At 44.9% G+C, this 26,263-nt stretch overlaps 1 protein-coding gene across 2 annotated transcripts in view; it reads right to left on the bottom strand.

The window, feature by feature from the left end:
• The window catches only part of VPS50 (VPS50 subunit of EARP/GARPII complex), an 880,308-nt gene that overhangs the window by 703,085 nt on the left and 150,960 nt on the right, over positions 1-26,263 (bottom strand). For both annotated transcript variants that reach the window (XM_069211661.1, XM_069211662.1), the window contains exon 6: positions 15,368-15,438. In XM_069211661.1, the coding sequence (XP_069067762.1) occupies positions 15,368-15,438 (71 nt within the window). The remainder of the gene's footprint in view (positions 1-15,367; positions 15,439-26,263) is intronic.

Raw genomic sequence — 26,263 nt, 5'->3', positions numbered from 1 at the left:
TAGACTGTTTCCATGGGGAACACAGTCAAGACTGATTTGACTATGACTGGGTCCAAACTGGGGTGGCATGTTGAACAAATGAACTGATGGATTAAACCCAGATCTGTGACTGGGGGTAGATGTTTAATTTGTTCTGCATTCCGTTCATCATTTGGTTTGTTTGCTTGTGTATGGGGAGCCAGTGGAGTTTCCTCATGTGAGATGCGAGTGGCATGGGAGGTTAGGAATAAGTCTGGCTGCTGAGTTCCAGACTGTCTGTAGTGTTTTCTTGAGATGCTTGGTGATTCCTGCACCGAGCAAGTCTAGTCTGCTGGTGATGAGTGCTTGGATGATGGTCCTTCTAGTGTTTTTTTGGTAGCCACTTGAAGATTTTTATTAACATCCCCAGTGTGTGCAAGCAGGTTGGGGCATAAGAGTTGACCTGGGCTGACATGTCCAGCTTTTAGTCAGTGATAACCCAGAGGTTTTGTGCTTTTGAGATGGGGATGCAAGCGGGTCCCAGGGCTGTAGGCCATCAGGCTGAGTCCCATTGTGAGCAATCATCTCCGAAATCTTCAGCCTTGTCGGTGTTCAGCTTGAGGTAGCTTGACTTGATCCAGGGGGCCTATTCAGTCATGCAGAGGTTGAAGTTGTTGCTTGTGCTGGCTGATTTAGTCTAAGACGGACAATATCAGTTGTTCGTTATCAATGTCATCTGCTGGGATGATGTCTGTCAGTGGGGTCATGTAGACGTAAAAGAGGGTCGGGATGAGGAAAGAACCCTGAGGAACTCTGCAAATGACTTCGAAAGCTTTCAAAGAGTAAGGCTGCATGTAGACTGTCTGTGTTCTTCTGGTGAGGAATGTGCAGATCATATGAATCAAGGCTGAAGATCTGGTAACTGTAGGAAGCTAGCTCCCTATATAGTGCACTAAAATGAAGTACACTGTACAGAGAGATCAGTGGGTCCCCAATTGGTATTGGAGAGGCAAAAATAGATAGGACTAATGCTCTATTTGTGGTAGTGGGAGTGAGCAGTTAGGCTTATCAGACGGTAGTGCTAAGCATTTGTTGCACTCACAGAGGCAATAAATGAGACACACACTCAAACAATAGATCCAAGACCAATTTAGAAAAAAAATAACAATTCTTCTGACTTATGTTTTAAACACAAGAACTTCGTAATCAGGTAAGCAGACTTTTAAGCATAAATACTTTGCAATTTAAAAAATAGACAGTTGAATTTTCAGAGTTACAGGGTTAACAATGACTTACAAAGCCAATCTCAGGGAATTACGGTAAGTCCTGAGCACTGATCAGAACCACACCAACAGGTCAAACCGGGCGGCCAGGTGCAAAGGTGCAGTAAAGCGTTGAGTGCCCAATGGTTTCATTTGGGAGTTTGGCACTCGTGAAGAAAGGCTGTAGGCTCTGGCTAGAAAGCAAGTCAGGAACAACAAACAGGTAGATGGTAGACTTGGGGTGCTTGGGATGTGGGTGCACTTTTGGTCCTCCTCTCCTGTGCTCAGAGGCGACGGATACAGGGATGTCTTTAGGTGTCAAGTTTTCACGCACGGGAGCACTCGCAGTCATGAGGTCCTGTGTGATGAGGCAGCAGGGGAAGTCAGGGAATCCACCAGGGGTGGACCCAGAATGGACTTCAGCTCTTAGGAACCGTGGTACGTCATAGACACCGGTGACCTGCCTCAGATGGGGTCAGGGGTCATGGGTGCAGTAGTTGCTGGAGATGTCAGATTTTTTCTCTCCACAAGCCTATGGAAGAGGAGCACTGTGTGCAGAGGCTTCAAGAGTCTTGGGTGAGTCCAGGATGGGTAAGACCACATTGGACTCGGTCTCTGGGCAGCTGGAGACCAGAGTTGGTACAGTTGGCTGGCTTCACCTTGGGTCATGGACATTGGGTGCAGTCGTAATTTTGGTGTCAGTAGTCTTTTCTTTGAAGTTTTCTTCTTGCAGGGCAAGTCCGCTGCCCACAGGAGACTTGCTCTTTATTAACCGCTGGACACGTTGATTTCTTTTGCGGGATCCTTTGAGGTCAGGAGGCAGGCCGGAGGGGCTGTTTCCAGGTCAGCTGCTTCTCCTTGTCCTCGTCTGCAAGTGCAACTCTTCTTTTTCCGGGTCTTCTTAGGTTGTCGAAATCTGAGTTCTAGTGTTCGGGGGTGCCACCTAAATACTCAATTAAGGACTTTTACAGGGAGTGCCAGGTGGTAGCCAATGGGCTGACCACCTTCAGAGTGACTACACCTTCTTGTGACCACTTCTGTTGGGAAGTGGGCATAACCCTTACCCTAGTGGCCTACTACCTTCCAAACAAGAAGGAGGAATTTAAAAAGTAGTGCCTACTTCAGCTCGTCCACCTGGCTTGAACTCATTTTTCCATCTGTGCTGCCGCCAAAAGTAGGGTGAGGACAGGGACTTGGGGGGCCAGAAACATGTCTGTGGTGGCTGAACTGATCAGGACCAGTCCGTCAACACACTAGTAGTTGGCATGTTTTCAGGGAGCATCTCTAAGGTGCCCTCTGTGTGCATTTATTAATACATCCATCACTGGGGTCACGGAGGGTTTATTATTTTGAGTTGTTTGATAGCACACATCCCAGGATTCAGATAAGCCATTATGTAGTTGGGGGAACTCATAATGACCTCTGCCCAGCACATGCATTTAAAACAACTTCCCTGTACACTTGCTATGTCTCAGAGGGGCATATTTGGACACGCATATATGCCCTCACATGCGCCTAGATGCACCCTGCTTTAGGGGTGACTTACACCTGGCACATGCAGTGATAAGGGGCCTGACACACAGGGGAGTGTGATAGGTCATGTTTTCAATTTAGCCTGGGCCAAAACATGCAGCCTGCAATGCCATCACTGAGTTTGGTGAGGGGTCTCTGGGGTGGCATAAGTGGTGGTGCAGCCCTCATAGATCTTCCTTAGCTCCCCAGGTCCTAGGTACCAGGAGTACCATTTACTAGGGACTTACAGTGGTCACTAAAGAGGGTGCCAATTGTGCAAAACAACTGTGCAGCTTTGGGGAAAGTGATCCGGGCACTGGGGACCTAATTAGAAGGGACCCAGTGCACTAATAGTCAAAGCCACATCAGAAACCAGGCAAAAAGTGAGACTACCCATGTCAAAAAGGGTGCATTACTACAGTAACTATGGGAAGCTTGACCCGCTGAGGTCAAATGTGCTTCTCACTGGTCACAGAGCATCCTTTTCACAATGAACAAGCCTTTACCCACTGAGCTGGCATGCTTCATCCACAGGTCGCGCTTATCATTGGGTGAGCACCAAGTGCAGAAGAATTGAGGTTGTTCAGATCTTCTAAGTGAAAGATGTGGTCTCCTAGTAGGATATAAATGCTGGATTCAATGACTAGTGGTGTAACACAGTCTGTGATGTTGCTGGTGAAGTTTGAACAGGGTCCTAAGGGTCGGCAGACCAGATTCCATCCAGGGTGAAGTTGGCTGTAATTCACAATTTAAGGTTGAGGTATTTCAAGAAGTTGGTTCCATTTCTCTTGAGGTGGTACAACTGATGTAGTCCTTGAAGATGATGACTATTCCCCCCAACAGGTCTGTGTCGGTGGTCCTGAACAATGATCTTGTATCTGGCAATGATAGCCACAGCAATGTCTGGTTTTGATGCTGGGGCGAGCCATGTTTCTGTGGAATAAAGGAGGTCTGGGGCAGCATTGTCCAGTAGGTCCCAGTTCTCCATGGTGTGTTTGCTGATTGAGAGGGTGTTAAGGAGCATGCATTATAGCGAGGAGTGATGGGTGGGTATTGGTGGTTTGGGTGTTTCTGAGCCGTGGGGTGTTTGGTGTTGTAGGTGTGACTGTGTAGGGAGCTGTAGTAATTTGTGCAGGTGATTTCTTGTTACATGTTGCGAGGTAAAGAGCAACGGCAACACAGCAAAAGGAGGCTGGGGTTGAGCAATCAAGAAAGGCAACAGACTAGCAGTGAGGGGTGAACCAAGGGTTCCTGGCACTGGGCACGGCCCAGACACAGATGGGCTTATCTTCGGCACAGCAGCAGCATGCATCCACTGTGCATGTTCATGCTGTAGCTACCATTAAGTAGGTCATTGGCAGTAGGAGGAGCGTTGGATGCGGTGTTGCGAGGGTCATGGAAGGAGGAAGAGCAGGATGTTTGAGCTGCAGATAAGGCACATTGGTGGGGAGAGAGTGGTCAAGAGGACAAACAAGGCTGTGTTGAAAAGGAAGGATAGTAGCTGAGCAGCCAACAAGTGGGACTGCAACCCAAGCCCAAAGCAAGAGAACGATTTTCGCTGGAGCCATCAGCTGCAGCTTATGTTGTGAAGAAGAAGTGTACACTGGCAAAACCGAAAACAAAGAAGAGGTAGCAAGACGGAGAAGAATACTTTTCGGGCAAGGGCGGCAGCAAGGCGCAGAGGAACAGAATGGCTGGTAAAACTATTGCTACAAGGTGCAGTGCCCAGAAAGCATAGAAAAATCTCCAAGGGACCAAGGGTGTGGTGCACAGACCAGAAAGATAAAGAAAAGCAGCTGATGTTATTGTAGAGTCTGGCTTTGGATGGCCAGTAAGGCAGGCTGGGGACAAATCCGGGGCCCTAAACTTTTTCTCAACCGGTAACATTACTGTTGGGAATGTTCCTGATATATTCATCAATTTTAGTCCTTCAACTAGACATAATACAGTACAGTATAGGTATTGATTTTATAGTTTTCCGTGCCTGTTCCTTAAAATGATAAAGGAAGCATTGTTGTGCTTTTGAATTAATTGTTAAATTAAACTTTTTAGCTGCTCTTTTCACCAAAGCACAAAAGCGGGTTAAATAACCTTGCTGAATGGGATGGTTATCATCTTCCTTGTGTATGATTTAGTCCTCATCATTACAGCTGTCATCATCTGGCTGAATTTCACATTCCTCCTCATTCCCATCTGAAAACACATGGCTGAAGTTCACCTTCCTCCTCAAACCCATCTGGAAACACACTAAGATGAGTCTTCCTCTCCCATGTCCTTAAGAGGTGCTGGGGTAAGTGATTTGTTGACCATACTTGGAGAACGCTCCTTTGGAGGTGGAGGAGGTGTTGAAGGCATAGAGAAGGAGATGTAAATTGTAGAGGAGGTGGCATAGTAGGTACAGCTAGAGTTAAATAAGTGTTGGGTATCCCGTAGGGTGCTGCGCTTGTAATGTTTGTAGGTTGTCCATTATTTGCTGTAGTGTGGATAAGAATGCTACAGGCACATGTAAGACATCTGGCTCTCAAATGTAAAGAGGAGTTATAAAGGAGCATGAATTGTCTGGTGTATAATCCTGTTGATATCTATACCTCTGGTAATTTTCCTCATCCACTGCACCCTTAAAGTCGAGCAGATAGCGTACATACAATTGCTAAGGGTGGTAAGCAGTCTCTGAGTCAAGGTCACTGACCTTTCCTCTTACTCCAAGTCAAGGATCTCAGCAGGTAACCATGCTGTCAATTTAATTATTGGTGAAAAGGTAGTTGCTGGAAAAACAGTTGTCGATATCGACAGCGCTGATGTCGCTGACAGGATCATCTTTATGTTCGTTGACGATGATGACAGATTTTCAGTCTGCGACAATCTCTTCTTAAAGAACAAGTTACTTTCCTTCGGTAACGCCTTATCTGGTAGAGACTATATGCAGCTGCAGATTCCTTACCTTTGAATTCTCCTCAGGTGTCACGACTGGATCCGGAAGCTGTTTTGTAAGGAGTACCCCCAAGTGCCCATAGGTGGCGTCGATTAGCTCCGTGTCCGTCGTCGTACATGCTGGAAACGGCATCCTGTTTCCTATTTAAGCGCCACACAGGTGCGTCAACGTCAGTTTCTTTTCACGACTTTCCATACCAGAAGCACGAAGCCATGAAGAACACCGATTACTGGTGTGTCAAAACTAGGGCCCTGAAAGTGAAGTCCCTGCCCCTAAAAATCCGTTTGCAGAGTGGGGAGGATGGGTGGGTTGGTAAGGAATCTGCAGATAGATATAGTTTCTACCAAATAAGGCGATACCAAAGGTAAGTAACATATCCATCTGACAGAGACTTTTAGCTCTAGATTCCTTACCTGTGAATAGATACTCAAGCAATACCATCCCCGGAGGTGGGTCTGAGAACCAATTTCAAAACAAGAAAGGCCTGCAGGAGACGTGCGCAGAGATACCCATTTTTCTGCCTGGCAGATGTCCATGACCAGAACTCTGCATGCAAACGCAGTGGTCGCACCTTTAGTTCTGTTGGAATGAGCTTGCAAACTCTTAGGAGGTTGCTTTTTGGTCAGTGCATAGCAGATCTTGATGCAGAGCACGACTCAATGAGAAATGGTTCACTTCTCCACCACCCAACATTTCTTCACACCCACATACCGCACAAAGATTTGGTTGCCCACCTGGAACTCTTTTGTTCGATCAAGGTACAACACCAACATTCTTTTTGGGTCCAGGCAGTTGAGTCAGTTCTTTTCCTTAGAAGGATGTGGGAGTGCTGCTGATTGGACTGCGGGCAGATGTAATTGCCACAAGGAAGGCTGTTTTCAATGTGAGAAGTCTGAGGGGACAGTTGTGAAGAGGCTTGAAAGGAGCGCACATCAAAAAGGTCACAACGACATTAAGATCCCACTGGGACATAATGAATGGGGAAGGAGGGAAGAGATGAATAAGATATTTGAGTAACCTATGTACTATAGGAGACTTAAACAAAAAGGGTTGATAAGGCAACAACAAAAAAGCAGAAACGGCAGATAAACAGCCTTTCAGAGTGCCCAAAGCAAAGCCCTTCTGGGCAAGGTAAAGAATGAACAGTAGAACCTTGGAAACAGGGGCAGAAAGTGAATCAACAGACTTGCCTATGCATCATGCCACAAACTACTTTCACCAACAGGAGTTTGGTGGAGGGACGTCTGGCTGCCAAGATGACATTACATACCGTGGGAGGGAGGTCAAAAAGTGTCAACTTCTGCCGCTCAATCTCCAAGCAAGAAGGCGGTGAGTCGAAATGTTCGGGTGAAGAACCCTCACCTGCTGCTGTGATAGACAATCTTCCCAAAGGGGCAGTATGATCAGAGGATCGATGGGCATGTTCAGCAGCTTGGGTTACCAGACTCTCCGTGCCCAGTCCGAACCCACAAAGATTACTTTGTCCAGGTATCTCCTGATATTCTTGAGAACCTTGGACAGCAGTGGTATGGGTGGAAAGGCGTACATGAGGCCAGAATTCCACTCAAGACAAAAAGCGTCTCCGAGCGACTGCTGCCTTGGAAACTCCGGCACACAAAACTGCTGACATTGCTCATTCTCGGCAGAAGCTAAAAGATCTAACCAAGGCTCTACTCACTGCTGAAAGAGGCCTTTCAACACCTTCGGATGGAGACGCCATTTGTGATCCGCTAAGCACTTTCAGCTCAGTTTGTCTGCTCTGGCGTTCAGAGAGCCCACAAAATGTTGACCCACCAGGGAAATGCCTTGTTGTTCCTGTCATGTCCAGAGCCACTGAGCCTCTTGACAAAGTGTCCACGACCCCACCCCACCCAGTTTGTTGCAGTTCCACATGGCAGAGGTGTTGCCCGTGAACACCTGCACCAACCTTACCTTGATGAAGGTAGAAAGGCTTTCAATCTCAGTTGGATCGCTCAGCACTCCAGCATGTTGATGTGGAGTCCCGCTTCCACGGGAGATCAGATTCCTCTGATCTCCACCTCTCCCAGATCGCCGCTCCATCCCAGGAGTGACACATCTGTCACTACTGTCAGATCTAGTAAGGGAAGGGAGAAGTATCTGCCTCTGACCCCAATCATGGTTCGTTAACCACCACTGCAGATCTCTCACAGTTCCCTTCGAAATCTGGACCATGTTAGAAAGATTCCCCTGATGCTGCACCCACTGGAACTTTAGGTCCCGTTGCAGAGTCCTCATGTGCCATATGTCACCAGCAGGATGAACGAGGCCATGAGTCCTAACAGCATCAGAGTCAATCGCACAGAAATCCAGGATAGAGGCTGAAGTATTGGTATTGTAGCCTAAGTATCATGGACTTTCCGTTCAGGAGGATAAGCCTAAAACGGCACTGTGCCCAGAACAGCTGAGATGAAAGGAAGCGTCTGAGAGGAGGGAGTCAGGTGAGACTTTCTCACGTTTATAGTGAACACCAGCGCATGCAGGAGGTTTGCCATAGTCTGGAGTTGGGAGACAACAGCCTGGGGCGAGCCCGCCTTCAACAGCTGGTCATCGAGATAGGGCAAGACTGACACCTCTGATCTCTGCAGATGATCTGCAACCACTGCCGTCAACTTGGTAAACACCTGAGGGGAGCTGGTAAGACCAAAGTGAAGCACAGTGAACTGAAAGTGCTCATGGCATACTTTGTACTATATGCAGGCAGGATCGGAATGTGGAATTAAGCGTCCTGTAATTCCAATACTGCCATCCAGTCTCCTAGGTACCGGGCAGACAAGACCTTAGTCAATGTGAGTATTTTGAAATTCTCCTTCTTGAGGAAGAGATTTAGGCCTTGTACGTCCAAAATAGGACAACAACTCTGGTCCTTTCTGGAAACCAGAAAGTAGGGGGAATAACAATAGCCTACTTCTGGCACTGGAACCCTCTTTATGGCTCCCTTGATCAAGAGAGCTGAGACTTCCTTGCAGAGAAGGGACAGATGGTCCTCTGTCATCCAGTCATAAGATGGTGGCATGGAGGTAGGGGTAGTCTTGAAGGGGAGGGAGGAGCCCCTTCGTACGATCTTCTAAATGCAAGTGTCTGAAGTTATGTACTGCCAGTGGGGCAGGTGATGCGAATCCTGTCGCTAAACGGGTGTTCATGGTAGGACAGAGTCAGACTAGGAGGGTTTACAGGCAGTTGCAGAGATGGGACAGCGGACTGAGCAGACCGCTGGCCACCTGACCCACGAGGTCAGTGGGTCCTGCGCCTGTAACCACACAGAGGTTGGGCAGGATGGGCAGCACAGATCGCTCTGCCTACTGAGTCGGTCTTGTCTAGTCTGCAACAGATTGTGACCTTTGCTGTGTCTCTCCCATCTGCAACAGCCTGAGAGAGAGAGAGAGAGTACAGCCTGCGCCTCCTCCAGGACCTGTACTTATGCAACCGTGTCCCACAGAGTGTGGGAATAATGGCCCAAAAGGCATGCGGGTCCACAGACCGCAATGCTAGGCTGGTGGAAGAAAACTTCTTCTCCCCAAATGAGTCCAACATCTTAGATTCTCTATCCAGGGGAGGGGTAGGGAATGTGCTGTGGGAAGTCGAGGCTTGGGCAACCAAGCTCTCATGGATGGGGTGTTGCGTGAGGAAGGCTGGGTCCCCAGGTGCGGGGTGAAGGCAGCGGGCAATCGTCTTATTCACAGGAGCGCCTGTGCTGAGTTTGGACTAGGTACCCTAAAGGATTTTGATGAGGGAATCACTGACCAGGAGAAGGGGTCCAGATATAGAAGCTGCTGGTTGCAGCACCTCTGTCAAAGGATTAGTCTTGACTGCCAGTGAGGGCAGATGAAGGTCCAGGACCTCAGTTGCCCTCCTCATCACCACTGAGTAAGAGGCTCCCTCCTCTGAAGATATGGTAGGGGTAGAAAGCATACTAGTATCTGGAGATGTGACCAGCCCACTTGTTTCACCCAAATCCTCACGCCAGTCCATTTCCTCTCCATAAGGCTGGTATTCAAAAGGACTCAGCAACCCCTCCAAGACTTTCCTGAAACTTAGCCCAACAGATTACGGTTCAGGATCGGATCTAAGAAGCATACTAGTATCTGGAGATGTGACCAGCCCACTGGTTTCACCCAAACCCTCACGCCAGTCCATTTCCTCTTCATAAGGCTGGTATTCTAAAGGACTCAGCAACCCCTCCAAGACTTTCCTGAAACTGAGCCCAGCTGATTACGGTTAAGGATCAGATCTAAGAAGCAAAGCTCCTGCCAGCGTCTGAGTCGGCATCGGGCAATGCCCATATGGCTCCATGTCAGAATCAGGGATGACAATCTGGATGGAGCCTCCAGTGGGCGTTCCCTCGTCATGTCAGTTGCGGACGAGGAGAATTAAAAGACCGCTTCGACTTCTTGCTCTTCTTCTTGAGCCTTGACTTACCCGATCATCCCGAGGACTTCGTTGTAAGGATGATGACGACTTGGAACTCTGCGACCGGTCTCAGGACCTTCCTCTCGACCAGGACCTTAACCTGCACTGAGCAGCATGCCGGACTGCTATCTGCTTTAGGGAGCACTCTCTCAAAGCCTTTGAATGCATGGCTCAGCACTCGAAGCACATCTTCGGACCATGGTCCAGCTCCAGAAAACACAAGCAGACAAGGCGCGGATCCATCACCAACATCGCTCAATGACAGGACCAGCAGGGCTTAAAAACCATCTTACATGATGACATCGACACACCAGGAGGAATAAACCTCCAAAAAGTTTAACAAAAGTCAAAAAGGTCAGTCAAAAGATGAGTAAAGGGTAGCCCTTTCTCGGATCAGCGCTGGCTGGAATGGAATGAAAAGAACTGACATGGGCACACCTAGGTGGCACGTATATAGGAACTGCAATGTCATTTCCTGTGCAGACAACACCAGACGCGAAGCCTATCAATCCCACCCTACCAGCGTGCAGGGGTACTGCTCACGCAAAATCTTCCTGATCCTGTTTGACGCCTGGGAAGAATTCAAAGGTAAGGAATCTACAGCTGGAAGGTGCTATCAGATTGATGGCTTTTCCTCATAAGAATGAGGGTTGTGCACGTTTCTGTTTTTTTTTTTTTTTAGAAGAAAGGTGTTCCTCCCTCCTGGGGAGTTTTTCTCATACAACTTCAGTTTTTTTTCCATGAGAAGGTGGCTGTAGGTGCTTCATTAAATAAATCCAAGTCAGGATGTCTCCATTTTCGGCTGCCTTTTTGCAAGTGCTTGGTCGTGCATCTTTCACTGAATCATCCCTTGACGAGGGAGCATCCCCCTTGAAAGGAGGGTATTTCTTATGCCCTTCTGGCAAATATAGTGCTGCTCTACTCTCCCTGCCCTTCAAATTATTACAAAGAAAAGGCTTAAACAGGGAGTGCAGAATTATTAGGCAAGTTGTATTTTTGAGGATTAATTGTATTATTGAACAACAACCATGTTCTCAATGAACCCAAAAAACTCATTAATATCAAAGCTGAATATTTTTGGAAGTAGTTTTTAGTTTGTTTTTAGTTTTAGCTATGTTAGGGGGATATCTGTGTGTGCAGGTGACTATTACTGTGCATAATTATTAGGCAACTTAACAAACAAGAAATATATACCCATTTCAATTATTTATTATTACCAGTGAAACCAATATAACATCTCAACATTCACAAATATACATTTCTGACATTCAAAAACAAAACAAAAACAAATCAGTGACCAATATAGCCACCTTTCTTTGCAAGGACACTCAAAAGCCTGCCATCCATGGATTCCGTCAGTGTTTTGATCTGTTCACCATCAACATTGCGTGCAGCAGCAACCACAGCCTCCCAGACACTGTTCAGAGAGGTGTACTGTTTTCCCTCCTTGTAAATCTCACATTTGATGATGGACCACAGGTTCTCAATGGGGTTCAGATCAGGTGAACAAGGAGGCCATGTCATTAGATTTCCTTCTTTTATACCCTTTCTTGCCAGCCACGCTGTGGAGTACTTGGACGCGTGTGATGGAGCATTGTCCTGCATGAAAAACATGTTTTTCTTGAAGGATGCAGACTTCTTCCTGTACCACTGCTTGAAGAAGGTGTCTTCCAGGAACTGGCAGTAGGACTGGGAGTTGAGCTTGACTCCATCCTCAACCCGAAAAGGCCCCACAAGCTCATCTTTGATGATACCAGCCCAAACCAGTACTCCACCTCCACCTTGCTGGCGTCTGAGTCGGACTGGATCTCTCTGCCCTTTACCAATCCAGCCACGGGCCCATCCATCTGGCCCATCAAGACTCACTCTCATTTCATCAGTCCATAAAACCTTAGAAAAATCAGTCTTGAGATATTTCTTGGCCCAGTCTTGACGTTTCAGCTTGTGTGTCTTGTTCAGTGGTGGTCGTCTTTCAGCCTTTCTTACCTTGGCCATGTCTTTGAGTATTGCACACCTTGTGCTTTTGGGCACTCCAGTGATGTTGCAGCTCTGAAATATGGCCAAACTGGTGGCAAGTGGCATCGTGGCAGCTGCACGCTTGACTTTTCTCAGTTCATGGGCAGTTATTTTGCGCCTTGGTTTTTCCACACGCTTCTTGCGACCCTCTTGACTATTTTGAATGAAACGCGTGATTGTTCGATGATCACGCTTCAGAAGCTTTGCAATTTTAAGAGTGCTGCATCCCTCTGCAAGATATCTCACTATTTTTGACTTTTCTGAGCCTGTCAAGTCCTTCTTTTGACCCATTTTGCCAAAGGAAAGGAAGTTGCCTAATAATTATGCACACCTGATATAGGGTGTTGATGTCATTAGACCACACCCCTTCTCATTACAGAGATGCACATCACCTAATATGCTTAATTGGTAGTAGGCTTTCGAGCCTATACAGCTTGGAGTAAGACAACATGCATAAAGAGGATGATGTGGTCAAAATACTCATTTGCCTAATAATTCTGCACTCCCTGTATATATCACAGGGCAAAGCGTTGTGAGTAGGATAAATGCAGTAAATTCACTGGTCATGGATGATCAACATACATATTTTGATGTTCACAGGTAAAGATTTTAGTAATGATTCCTTGTCTGTCAGTCATGGTGACAGACAGTGACAAAGAAAAAAAAAAGGGTCTCTCTTGCCAAGGGAAAAAACTGATTTACCCATAAAAACAACTCAGAATCTGAAGGTAAGGTAAGTTCAGTCCGAGGTCTACCAGAAATAGTAACAGGATAAGGTCACTGAAAAGTTAGAGCAGAGCTCTACTTGGGGAACTCCCTCACATGCAGAATAGTAGAACTCTGAGCTATGGTGGCCTCTAGAGAAAGTAGGTGAGATTACCTTTGCACCTGATTGGCTGAAGTTTGGGTTGCTTCAAATGGGGAAGATGTACTACTAAACAAACACTGTTGTTAAGGCCTAGGGCCATTTTAATACTGTTTACTGCTATTTCACATTACCGGGGATAGCCAGCAGCTTCGGATTGGCAAGGCGGACAAACGGGCATCGGCCGATAGGCCTGTGCCTGAGGCCCGTTAATGGGCTGTTTTTTCAGTCTATTAAACAGTGCCAACTGTTTTGCCGCCTCTGACGCCAACAAGTGCACAACGTGAAAGGCTGTTTTAACACCTTTGTCATACATATACTGAGCCAGTCCCCATGCAAATGAAGTCAGGGCAGCTGGTTCATTGTCAGAGGCAGAATGGCAATGGGCTATCTGGCTGTCACAGCATGCCCCTTGACTCCCTGTAGATGTGACAGAGCTGCTGATGGGAAACAGTTACCACTTGCTTTGCAGCAGACTGGGGCAGAGGAGAGGATCTGAGAGTTGGGTGATGGGGGAGAAGTCGGTGAGGGGCAGAGAGGAAACTCCACAGTTTATTTTTGTCTCCCTCCCCTCCATGGTACAGGGTTCGATAAATGCGTCTTTGCTGTTCTTCTTCCCCTGCCCCATATAAGTTCCTGCAGTCAACAGGGAGAGGTTGTGGCTTTAGAGGACTTTAAAACTGTGAAACCAGGTTTGAGTCCCAGCGTCAATTAACATATTGTGATCCTGGGCAAATCACACCTGAGCCTACAAACAGCGCTCCAACACCATGGTTTCAAGTTTGTGCTATATAAAACTGCATGTATGTGAGGAAAGTGACACTAGGTATATTTATTTTTGCATTTACACACTAGCATCATTCTATTTGTTGGAACTTACGCATGATGCTATCAGCAAGTTAAACATAAATGATGATGCGCTTCTCACCAGTCTCTGATTACTGAAGGGCCCCTCTTAAGTATTGTAAAAGTACTATGCATGTCTAAAAATCCCTGGGTGAGTGTAAAAGGCCTAAGGATGAAGAGGGCTCTCAGGGGACTTTAGGGTGAGAAATATTCCAAGAGCACCCAAAAGAATAATGTGGAATAATTTTGTTTCCAGTCTTGACAAACGTTACTATCTGTATAAGCTTTAAAATACTGTTAGTACCCGAAGGGCCAGATGTACAAAGCTTTTTGCACATCGCAAACAGCAAATTTCGGTGTTTGCGACGTGCAAAAAGCATTTTGCAATGCACAAACCCCGTTTTGCGATTCGGTAACCTGGTTACCGAAAGGCAAAACGTGTTTGCGAGTCGCAATTAGGAAGGGATGTTCCCTTCCTTATTGCGAGTCGCAGTGCAATGCAGGATTGCTTTGTGACCGCGAACGCGGTCGCAAACCAATCGCAGTTTGCACCCTTTTGTAATGGGTGGTAACCCATTCGCAAAAGGGAAGGGGTCCCCATGGGACCCCTTCCCTGTTGTGAATGGCACTGCAAACATTTTTTCAGAGCAGGCAGTGGTCCTATAGACCACTGCCTCCTCTGAAAAATTAAACGAAAACGTTTCATTTTTCGTTTTTGTAATGCATCTCGTTTTCCTTTAAAGAAAACGGGCTGCATTACAAAAAAAAAAAAAAAAACTGCTTTATTAAAAAGCAGTCACAGACATGGTGGTCTGCTGTCCGCAGCAGGCCACCATCCCTGTGAGGGCCGGCACTCACAAGGGGGTCGCAAATTGCAACCCACCTCATGATTACTCATGAGGTGGGTCTTTGCGACCCCCTTGCGAGTCACAGATGGTGTCAGGGACACCATCCAATATTCCGAGACTTTGCAATTTGCGGGTCGCAATTCGGAATGTTCCTACATCTGGCCCCAAATGTTTACCAACATTAGCTTCATGCTCCTAACTAAACAGGGTTTTGCGATACGTTGCGGTAGGCGAATGTGGGGCACTTATTTTTTTTTTTTTTTACTGCCGGGGCCTAATTGTGGCCTCAATCCAACCCCGATTGCCAGGCTGAAAAACACATAAGAGGTCCAAACCTGGAAAAGAAGGGCTTCCAGATTAAATGATTTTCAAACTGGAGAGGAGCTTCTTCACTCCAAAATCCCATTTGAATAAGGGTAGAGTAAAATAAAAGGCAGCTCTGTTGTGTGTATACCTGCTGTGGGAAGTCCCCTCTTTTAGAACTCGCTGTTTAGGGAAAGAGTTTGGCAAATGGAACGCGTAGCATTGCATGTGATATAATTTGTATGACAAAATGGAAAGGTGGACTGGCGTAGATTTGCAAAAGGGTGTAAAGAAGCTGCCGAAGTTCAGCCACAGATGTACTCTAGCAATGCAAGAGTTTCGTGGTTTCACCTCTTATGACAGATAAACCACCATGTAGGATTTGTAACTTTCCTACCTCCTTCCATTTGTGCATATGACAGCAGCTAGCTGGAGACTGGTCTGCAGCGATGTAACTCTTTCAAGTTCCTGTAAAATAGGATAAAAAAGTAACACAACCATAATTCTTTCTAAGTGCTGAAACTCCATTCTGAGGTTTAAAGAACTGACAAATTACGAAACCAATATTATATGAACATTTAATCGCATTCCCGTTTATCTTGCAGGTCTGCGGTTAGAATTCTACTTTATTTAACATGACCCTACTGCCATCTAGAGGCTGTGGCTAATGGAAACACGTGGCAAACACAAACAACTGTATACCTTGGTAATTCACAGTGGTGTCTCTTATGCAAAAGGTGATTTTTTCCCACTCTAGATGAAGAATTATGTGCCATGTGTTACATTGTTAAGTATAGATAAACCGGCCATCTCTTGCTCATTGTATGCTCCGTCACAAGCAAGGCTAAAATTAACTGAACAAATCTCTTTCTGAGGTTGCAAGCTATTCAAAAACATTTACACTGACTAGCCACAGCCAAAAAGGCACCTATATGTGTAAGCAAGCATTTAGTCCAGATGGCGATAATATAACCTGCGTGTAGTAAATGGAGATCCTGGGAACCAGTCAAAATCAGAATATAAATTTTCCTAATTATTGTTCAGTAAAGCTCCAATTCTACGGAGGCGAAAGTTATGCATTAATCCTTCTTTAGTTTTTAGAGGAGCAGCCCAATCCAACACCTATTAGCAAGGAAATAAAGACTACATTTCCCACGAGTCTTCAGAAAAGAATCATAGTTTAGCCCACCAATGGCCATGCACAGAAAACTATATCGACATCAACAAGGAAAAGCACTACCTCTTTGCTCGTGAGAAGTTTAACACTATCCTTCGTGATCAGAATTCTTTCTTCTGTTCAGCTCCAAATGAAAATAAACAAAGTTGCAATTCACCCTTTTCATACCATAAGAGTTCACCAGAACATTTTAACACTTGAACACCATGGAACAACAGACTGGCAACACACTATAAGTGTAGAACAGGCGACTTATCTTCGGTAATGCCTTATCTGGTAAAGCCATATTCTAGTTGCAGATTTCTCACCTTAAACTTTCCCCCAGGCCTCAATCTGGATCTGGAGACTTTTCTCCAGCAGTCAGGCAGCGTTAGTCGGCTCTGCGTCCATCATCGACCTCATGCATGCCGGATATGATGTTGTGGGACATATATAGACGCCACCGCGGCATGCTGATGCGCCAAAAGCACGGAGCCATTAAGAACCCTGACCGCTGGTGCATCAAAACTAGGGCCCTGAAAGGGAAGTCCCTGTCCCCAGAAATCAGTTTGCAGAGTGGGGAGGATGGGTTGGTTGGTAAGGAATCTGTAACTGGAATGTGTCTCTACCAGATAAGGCATTATCAAATGCCTTCTAGTTGCAGATTCCTTACCAAAGAATAGATACCCATGCAATACCATGCAGAGGAGGGTCTGCGAACCAAGATCATACTAGGAAGTCCTGCAGGACGGAACGGGCAAAGTACCCGTACCTTCAGAAATGACTGTTGACGCAGTACTGTTTGGTGAACGTGTGCAAGGATGCCCACGTAGCTGCCTGAGAGATGTCCAGGATTAGAACTCTGAGTGCTAACGCAGTGGTTGCAGCCATAACTCTGGTAGAGTGAGCACACAAACCCTCCAGCGGTTGCTTTTTAGCCAATGCATAGCACATTTTAGTGTATAGAACAACCCATCTATAGATGGTTCTCTTCTGCACTACCTAATCTTTCTTCGTACCCACATACCCAAAAAAAAGAGTTCATCATCCACCCAGAACTCTTTGGTACGATCTTTTTGGGTCCAGGTGGTAGAGTCTCTCCTCTTCCGTAGAAGGATGTGGGGAGAATGCAAAAAATAGGCAAGAGGATGGATTGGGCTACATGAAACGGCGTGACCACTTTTGGCAAAAAGGAAGCTCTGGTGCAAAGTACCATTTTGGCAGGGGAGATGGCTGTGGGCAGAGGTAACGACCACAAGAAAGGCTGTTTTCAATGTTAGAAGCCTGAGGTGACAATTGTGAAGAGGCTCAAAAGGAGCACACATGAGAAATGCCAGCACCAAAATCAAATTCTATTGGGGCATGATGAATAGTGATGGAGGAAACAGGTTAGTGGGTTCCTTAATCTGATCGGAGGATCCATGGCCATGCTCAATGGCTTCGGATACCAGGCTCTTTGTACCCAGTCTGAAGCCACGAGGATTACTTGGGCCCAGTGTTATAAAAGAAGCAAGTATATCCAAATGAATGTGTAAGTTGGTCCTTTATTGGAGCATCTCATCCACAGCACGACAAACAGCTGCCCTCCTCTCAGCTCTGCTCAAATCTCTCTCAACACTCCACATTCTATATGATGTCAAACCAGGACATCAGGCCAGAGCAGAGCAAAGAGAACAATCTACTCTTGTCCTACAACAGGTCATATACCACACACCTCCCTCCTTACAAAAAATGCTCCAAGGAAACTATATACAAAGATTTGAAAAAACATACAAGAAAAATAAAACAGAATAAAATACATAAATAAACGGTGACTAAGCAAACATCATCAACAATTTCCTATAAATTTAACAACTCTATTAAGGTTCCAGACTCTACCATCCTTTATCTTTACTGCATTCCTAAAAAGCTTAACAACTTCAAAGGGTCCCTGAAATTTACTTTTGTCTTTACACAAAGTTGTTTTTTAACCAAAATTTGATCACCGATCTTTATATCATAATCATGCACGCCTTTCTTGTTGTCGTAGTACATCTTTCTCTTTTGTACACTTACACTTTCATTCTCATTCTTCACATTCACTATGTCTTGTTCGATATTGTTTTTCCTCGAACATACCCATGGAGGTGCAAGTGAAGTGTTAGCCTTCCGACCTCTGAAAAGATCGAAAGGAACTTTACCCGTCGTGGAATGTGGAGTCACCTTGTAAGCATAAAGGAATCTTTTCAGACCATCCCTCCAGTCTCTATTTGACGCACTTTCCAGTTGAATACACTCTTTCACACACCTGTTGAATCTTTCTACTGTCCCATTCCCTTCAGGGTGATAAAGAGAACACCTCTTGTGCCTTATACCAAATTTTTCAAGAAATTCTCTCATTTCTCCCGAAATAAACTGTGGACCATTATCCGTAACAATTGTATTGGGAAAACATTCACGCCCAAAAATGTCTTTGAAAATCTCAATTACTTTCTTAGTCTCTCTGGTGCTACAAATACTGATTTCAGCCCATCTGGAAAACTGATCAATCAATACTATCAAATAATTGGCACCACCCCTACCATGCGCCGGTCCCACAATGTCGACTGCTACCACTTCCCATGGTTTTTGTGGCATTTCTCCCACACACATTGGAGGAACTCTCGTCTTATACACCTTATCGCTATTGCAACAATCAACACATTCCCTCACTACTCTCTCCACCATCAAATCCATACCCGGCCACCAATAATCCAGACAAATTCTAGCCTTTGTCCTGCTCATACCTTGGTGACCATCATGTCCAAGACTAATGATTCTATCTCTCAAAACTACAGGAACTACTAATCTCAAACCTCGTAACAGAAAACCATCTTCAACCGATAATTCATCCTTCACTTTCCAATAGCCACACAAATCCTTGTCCTGCTTGGCATTATGAGTCCAACCACACTTGATCTTCTCACACACCTGCTGTAAAACTTTGTCCTCTGCTACAGCCTTCTTCCACTCATCTTGTTCTACAATCCCACCAGTTACACTGTACACGGAAGCATCTTTCAAACCATACATATTCGAGGTTTCTTCAACTTCAGAGCTTAATCTGGAAAGACAATCAGCAACTCTATTATAGGAACCTGGGACATAATGTACTGTATAGTCATACTCCTGTAAACTGATCACCCACTTACTCACTCTTCCAGAAATTGAGTCTAGTCCTTTTTTCATAAATACCTCCACCAACGGTTTGTGATCTGTAAAAACCTCAAATTTCCTACCCCACACATAATTTCTGAGTTTATTTACTGCCCAATGTACACTTAAAGCATCTTTTTCAATAGTTGAGTAATTGAATTCTGGTCCACGTAACATTCTAGAACAAAACACTATTGGCTTACAATCTAAATTGTCCATTTCTTGTAATAACACAGCTCCCAAACCCTTCTCACTCGCATCAGTCATAATTACGCATTTTTTCTAGGATCAAAAGACTCCAAACACCCAATGGAAGATAATTCAGCTTTGATGTTCTCAAACTCTTCCACACATGCCTCATCCCATATGAATTCAGCATTTTTTCTTAAAAGCTGACGCATGCATACTGTTTTAGAAGCAAGATCAGGTAAAAAAATTGCATGAAATTCAACCATTCCTAGGAAAGACATCAACTAATCTTTTTTTCCAGGAGCACATAGATGTAAAATATTTTCTACTAACTCCTTCTTTGGATGCAAACCTCCTGCAGTGATTTTATGACCGAGGTATTCCACCTCAGTTTTCCTAAAATGATTTTTTTTCAGTTTGAGTGTCAGCCCATGGTCTTTGAGAATAGTCAGAACTCTTCTGACTCTCGAGTCATGCTCCACCATAGTGCTTACATGTATTAAAATGTCGTCCTGGAAACACTTGACACCAGACGTAGAACCAAACAATTTGTACATAAGCCTTTGAAACACTGCAGCTGCAGAAACTAACCCAAAGGGCATCCTAAGAAATCTATAAGTACCAAATAAAGTGATGGATGTGGCATAATCACGTGAATCCGGATGTAGTTCAATCTGGTGATATGCTGAGGTCAAATCAAATTTTGTGTAGTATTTGGAACCTGATAACATAGTAACCATTTCAGTGATGTTAGGCAGAGGAAACTGGTCACTGACAGCACATTTATTGAGATTCCTCAAGTCCACACACAACCTTAATTCCCCGGATTGTTTTCTTGCTACTACAATGGGTAAAATCCATTCCGATGACTACACCGGCTGGATAATGCCTTCATCACACAACCTTTTAATCTCCTTCTCCACATCTTCTTTCAAAGAGATAGGAATAGGACGCACTTTAGCTGTAACGGGTATAGATCCTTTCCTTAATTTTATCTGATGAGCGTATTTCTTCAAACAACCCAATTTCGTACTGAAAACTTCTTTAAACTCATCAACAAATTCAGGTAAAGGCTCCTGCCTCATCGTGTCTATCTCACATATCTGACTCAAAGTTTTTACATAATCTTCTTTAATGATAACTGGAGAAGGAGAGTTAGGATCAAGAATGACTCTCAAACCTTCCTGATGAGGCCAACTTAAAACACTATCTCCTTTGACAGGAATGTAAACTTTTCCATAAATAGTGTTGGACTTGTACGTTATCTCTGCTTCGAAATATCCCCTAAGATCAATGACATGACCTCCATATCCACCAGGAACAAGATCAGGATCTTTCAGCTTTACTTTGTGACTTACGTTTTGATCAAAAAGCTCATTAGAAATTAATGTCAACCACGCTCCAGAGTCAAACAACATCTCACTCGATATTCCAAGAATAGTTACAGTATCCGTAGGATGCTTCTTTTTCCCTGTAGTCAATGAAACTGACAAAATGCAATCTTCAATTGTTTTTACTGGTGTTTGATTTTTTAGAGACTTGCAACATTTAGCGAAATGTCCTTTCTTACTACACAACCTACAAGTAGAGTTCACAGCAGGAAATTTTTTGTAAGTTGCAAAATGTCCTAAATTTCCGCAACGGAAACACCTAGCATTTTTGTAACGGTTCTCTGCACTTTGGTCAATTTTGTCATCTTCATGCTGAGGATTATTGTACTTGGTAGATTCTCCTTTCGTCACAATTTTGTTCACTTCTACTTTCTTTTGTTTCTCTAACTCCTCCACACAAGCCATTGTATGTTCCACACTTTTGGCCAGAATGATTACTTCTTGCAACGTAGGATCATCTTTACTCCACAATTCTTGCCTGATCTTGTCACTCGCACATCTCAACATAAACTGATCTCAAATTCTTTCCTCGATTGTAATACCAAATTTGCATGTTGAAGCAAGTTTTCTAAGAGCAGTGATGTACTCTTCAATACTTTCTCCTGCTCTCTGCTCCCTCATCCCAAAATGATAACGTTCTAATATTGTACTGACTTTGGGCAAGTAGTGTAGATTGAGTTTTTTTAAACAGAGTTCAAATTCGTTGAGATCTGAGGCTTCTTCACCTGGATCAGGAAGACTTTCAAATATTTCCTGACCCTCACAACCAAGACAGTGCATAAGCAGTGCTGTTTTTCTTTCATTTGTAAGATTTGTTCCACAAACTCTGGCATAATGCAGAAATGTTTTCTTCCACTTGGACCATCTGATCAACGGTTCACCATGCGTTGTTAAAAAAAAAAAAAGGAGGTGGAGTAACACTCTGCATAATGTTGGTTGTAAATGTTTTTACAAGTAAAAGTAGAAAATGTAAATTTTCATAACATATATGTGAAAACTTGTAGACCAATCAGTGTTGTTTTATAGATTGTATCCAAAAGACGTAATTTTGTAGGAAATAGACCTTGTTTTTGTTAATTACCCTTTCAAAGAACTTGAAAACCACAGGAGAGTAGGATAGAAAATGTCCTGGTAAGTTTTGTTTCGTTTTGAAATGTGAGAGAATGCGCGTTGAAAACAACAGACAACAGCAGACGCGCTGCACTGCCTCGCGCTAACGACAAATGACACTCTGGTTTAAATTAATCCTGAGTTGTTGTCTATTCAATTAAACGATATTGTTTTGAAAAGTGAGTGCATGCGCGTTGAAAACAACAGACAACAGCAGTCGCGCTGCTCTGCCTCGCGTTAGTGACAAATGACGCTCTGGTTTAAATCAATCCTCGTGCTCTCCTGAGAACAAAAGCCAGATATTCACACGCGTTTGATTACTCTTCACGCTCTCCTGAGCGTGAGTACAGAATGATTACACGCTCGGAAGAAGCATTAAATCCTGCTCTGTTCACGTTGTCCTGCTCGCGCTGAAAGGAATGTACACGCGCTGTCCTGAGCGCATTGAAAGAGCAGTCAGCGCGAGGCAGGAAAATGAAAAGACGGTTTGCCAGATGGTTAGGCCCAACGGTTTGAAGATAATAAGAAGTGAATTTTTTTTATTTTTTATTATTACCTTATCAATAATTGTGTTCAATGTCCAATGTCCAAGAGCGGCAGGTAGTTCCAACCAAAAGAGTAGATAGTTCCAATTAGTACAACTCCATTCCTAGAGTATAAAGAATGATAGGACGAAGTAGCCTCAAAATAGTGTTAAGATGCTCCAAAATCCCATCCTCGTCGCCAGTGTTATAAAAGAAGCAAGTATATCCAAATGAATGTGTAAGTTGGTCCTTTATTGGAGCATCTCATCCACAGCACGACAAACAGCTGCCCTCCTCTCAGCTCTGCTCAAATCTCTCTCAACACTCCACATTCTATATGATGTCAAACCATGACATCAGGCCAGAGCAGAGCAAAGAGAACATTCTACTCTTGTCCTGGTCTTGTCAGGTCATATACCACACCCAGTCGCTCTCAATAGTCTTGAGAACTCTGGAAAGAAGTGGTATGGGCGGAAAGACATACAGGAGACCTTGAGCCACCTCCGGATGGAGATGCCATTCATGATCGACCAGGCATTATCAGCTGAGTTCATCCGCCATGGTGTTCAGAGAGTCCGCCCGGTGTTGAACCACCAGGGAAATGCCCTGATGTTCCAGCCACGTCCAGAGGCGTATAGCTTCCTGACAAAGGGTCCTCAACCCCACCTCGCCCTGCTTGTTGCAGTACCACATGACAGTGGTGATGTCCGTGAACACTTGCACTACTTTTCCTTTGAGAGAGGGAAGGAATGCTTTCTATGTCAGCCTGATCACCCTGAGAATCAAAAGACTGATTTGGGGGTCAGACTCTGCCAGAGACCAGGCATCTCTGGTCTCCGACTCTCTCATGGGCCACCTCATTCCAGAAGTGATGCCTCTGTCAGTACTATCAGATCTCGTTGGAGAAGGCAGATGGATCTGCCCCCTCTGCCCCAATTTTGGTTCAAGAGTCACCACATGCAGATTTTGCGCAGTTCTCTGTGAGATCTAAACCACATCGGAGAGATTCCCCTGAAGCCGTGCCCACTGGAACTTTAGGTCCCACTGCAGAGCCCGCATAAGCCATCTGGCATGTGTCACCAACAGGATGCAGAAGGCCATGAGGCCCAGCAGCCTCAGAGTCATTCTCACTAAAATCCAGCATAGAGGCTGAAACATCGGTATCATAAGCTGAATATCCTAGACTTGCCGCTGGGGAGGATAGGCCTGAAACTGCATCATGTCCAGAACAGCTCAGATTAAAGGGAGTGTCTGAGAGTGAGTCAGGTGTGACTTCGGCACATTTGTAGTGAACACCAGTGAATGCAGGAGGTCTGCCGTAGTCTGGAGGTGGGAGACAACAGTGTGGGGTGAGCCCGCCTTCAACAGCCAGTCATCCAGATAGGGGAAAACTGAAACCCCTGATCTGCGAAGTTGAGCTGCGACCGCCGGCATCACCTTGGTAAACACCTGGGGGGCGCTAGTAAGGTAAAAGGGGAGCACGGTGAACTGAAAATGCTTGTGGCCTACAGTGAACTGCAAGTAACATCTGTGGGCAGGCATGATGAAATATGGAAATAGATGTCCTGTAAAGTCCTACGCTACCATCCAGTCTCCTGAGAGCCAGGCAGATAGAATCTGAACCAGAGTGAGCATTTTGAACTTCTCCTTCTTGAGGAAGAGATTAAGGGAGCAAAGGTCTTGCATAGGGCGGAGGCCCTTGTCCTTTTTGGGCACCAGAAAGTAGCGGAAATAACAACCACAACCTACTTCTGACACAAGGACCCTCACTGTGGCTCCCTTGGCCAAGAGAGCAAAACCTCCTCATGGAGAAGTGCCAAGTGATCCTCCGTCATCCGGTCATAGGATGGTGGCATGAACGGAGGGATAGTCTTGAAGGGGAGGGAGTAGCCCTTTCGGACTATGTGCAAACCCCTCCTGTCTGATGTGATGGACTGTCAGTGGGGCGGGTGAGGGCAAATCCTGCCTCCAACTAGTCCCCAGTGAGAATGAAATATAATACACGGGAATTCATCATTATTTTGAGTTGGTTCTGACAACAAGTAGCTACAAAGATGGGTTTTAACTACTTACCGTCAACAGAAATTGTTATTTGATACTTGCAGTTTACAAACACAAGATAATGGAGACTTTGTTAGCAAAGAAGTAGAGCAATAGCCCTCCAATCACTTACCACATCTGATATCTTAAGAACCTAGTTTTATGAGCCTTGAGTGCAAAACAAAATATTTTGCGCTTTTGGAAAGAAATGACTTGATCTGCTGCAGAAAAATGTTTACCACATCACTTGAAAAAAACGTCCACACAAAATTGAGTCATACTAACTCAAGGTTGAATGATAATCACGAATCTTATGTAAGAACAAGTCGACCCATTTTAAATATTGTGCTTGGCAGAATATAGGACAATCATAGCCTATCTTTGCCATCGACCTACTCGCATAGTATGACAATTGCTCAATGCCTGCCGATTTAGACAGTTTAGTGAGCGGGCACTTGACACAATACAAAAGAAAACTATTCAGGAAATGCTATAACCGTCGCACAATTTCATACATTTGTCCCATCCACGAATACAGTGGCTGATAGGTCGAAATTTAAAGTAATATTAAAGTAAACAGGAATTGATTGTGATTGATATCAATTTTCTCTAGAAGAATGTATGTTTTGTGACGTATAACTGTGGCTCTAACGTTCATTCTTTCAAAATACTCATGGGAGTGAAAGATGGCTGCCTGGTGAGACAGCTGAAGAACCTAGATACTGGTAATGGCTGCGAAATGTTTTAAAGGAGGTACCCATTATGTATGAATATTTCACTTAGCCTTTATTCATTCAAGTTATAGAGAAGGCAGTGAGGTATCTGTCTCAAATGTTCTACCTACCCCACCTATCCAATAATTAGACCATTTCTTACTGCCAATGCCATAGTGCATCCTAGACAACCACCACGTACCTAATCATTTCTCAAATACTGACATAGTGAGCCAGAAACTACCATGGCAAACCAAAGCACCAGCAGTTTGTCATTTTAATTTCACAACAACTTATTATAAAAGTTCTACTTCAAATATCCCAAACCGCATAAGCCGATGTAATGCATGAACCTGATAAAGTGTCGTGCTCTTGCAGGCCACATACCTACGTAATGCCCACAGCACCACGGCAAGAATATTATATTCCCACACGGTTGGCATATGAGCAAAGCCATGTTTTTGGCAAAACAATACTACAACCCATTCCTCACACAACCATTGCACACAGAATCAATAAAACGTGTTAGGACAGACCTTCAAGCACACTCGCGTGCACAGAGCACCTGCGTAGTACAGTCGGTATACTATGCTTCCAACAAATGTTGTCTTCGTTGTTGTGATTTGTAATGCTTGATAAAATATAGCTTACTGACTTGGTAGTAAGCTGGAACTGGAACGCGTTTAAGTAAACTAAAAAGTGAACTGGGCACAAAGGCATGGCTTTGTAGTTGAACTCCTGCGTTATTTATACAATTTCCCCTTAATTCAGGTAAACTGGTGTCCGGGGATGCACGCTGTTGGTGAGCCAAAGGCAAGGCACAAAGTGACTTGCCTTTGAGTCACCAACGGCGCACATCCCCGGGCATCAGTTTGCCTGAATTAAAAGGCAATCGCCACAGGGTGTGGCAGAAAATCAAAACCCCTCCACAACCAAACTGGCATCACATTACCATAACGGCAAGGTAAACGCCGGGAGTCACCAACTTTTCATTGG

The sequence above is a fragment of the Pleurodeles waltl genome, chromosome 10, assembly GCF_031143425.1.
Source record: "Pleurodeles waltl isolate 20211129_DDA chromosome 10, aPleWal1.hap1.20221129, whole genome shotgun sequence".
NCBI classification, from domain to species: domain Eukaryota; kingdom Metazoa; phylum Chordata; class Amphibia; order Caudata; family Salamandridae; genus Pleurodeles; species Pleurodeles waltl.
Note: the sequence above shows the minus strand (reverse complement) of the source record. Positions and strands in the feature narration are given on the sequence as shown.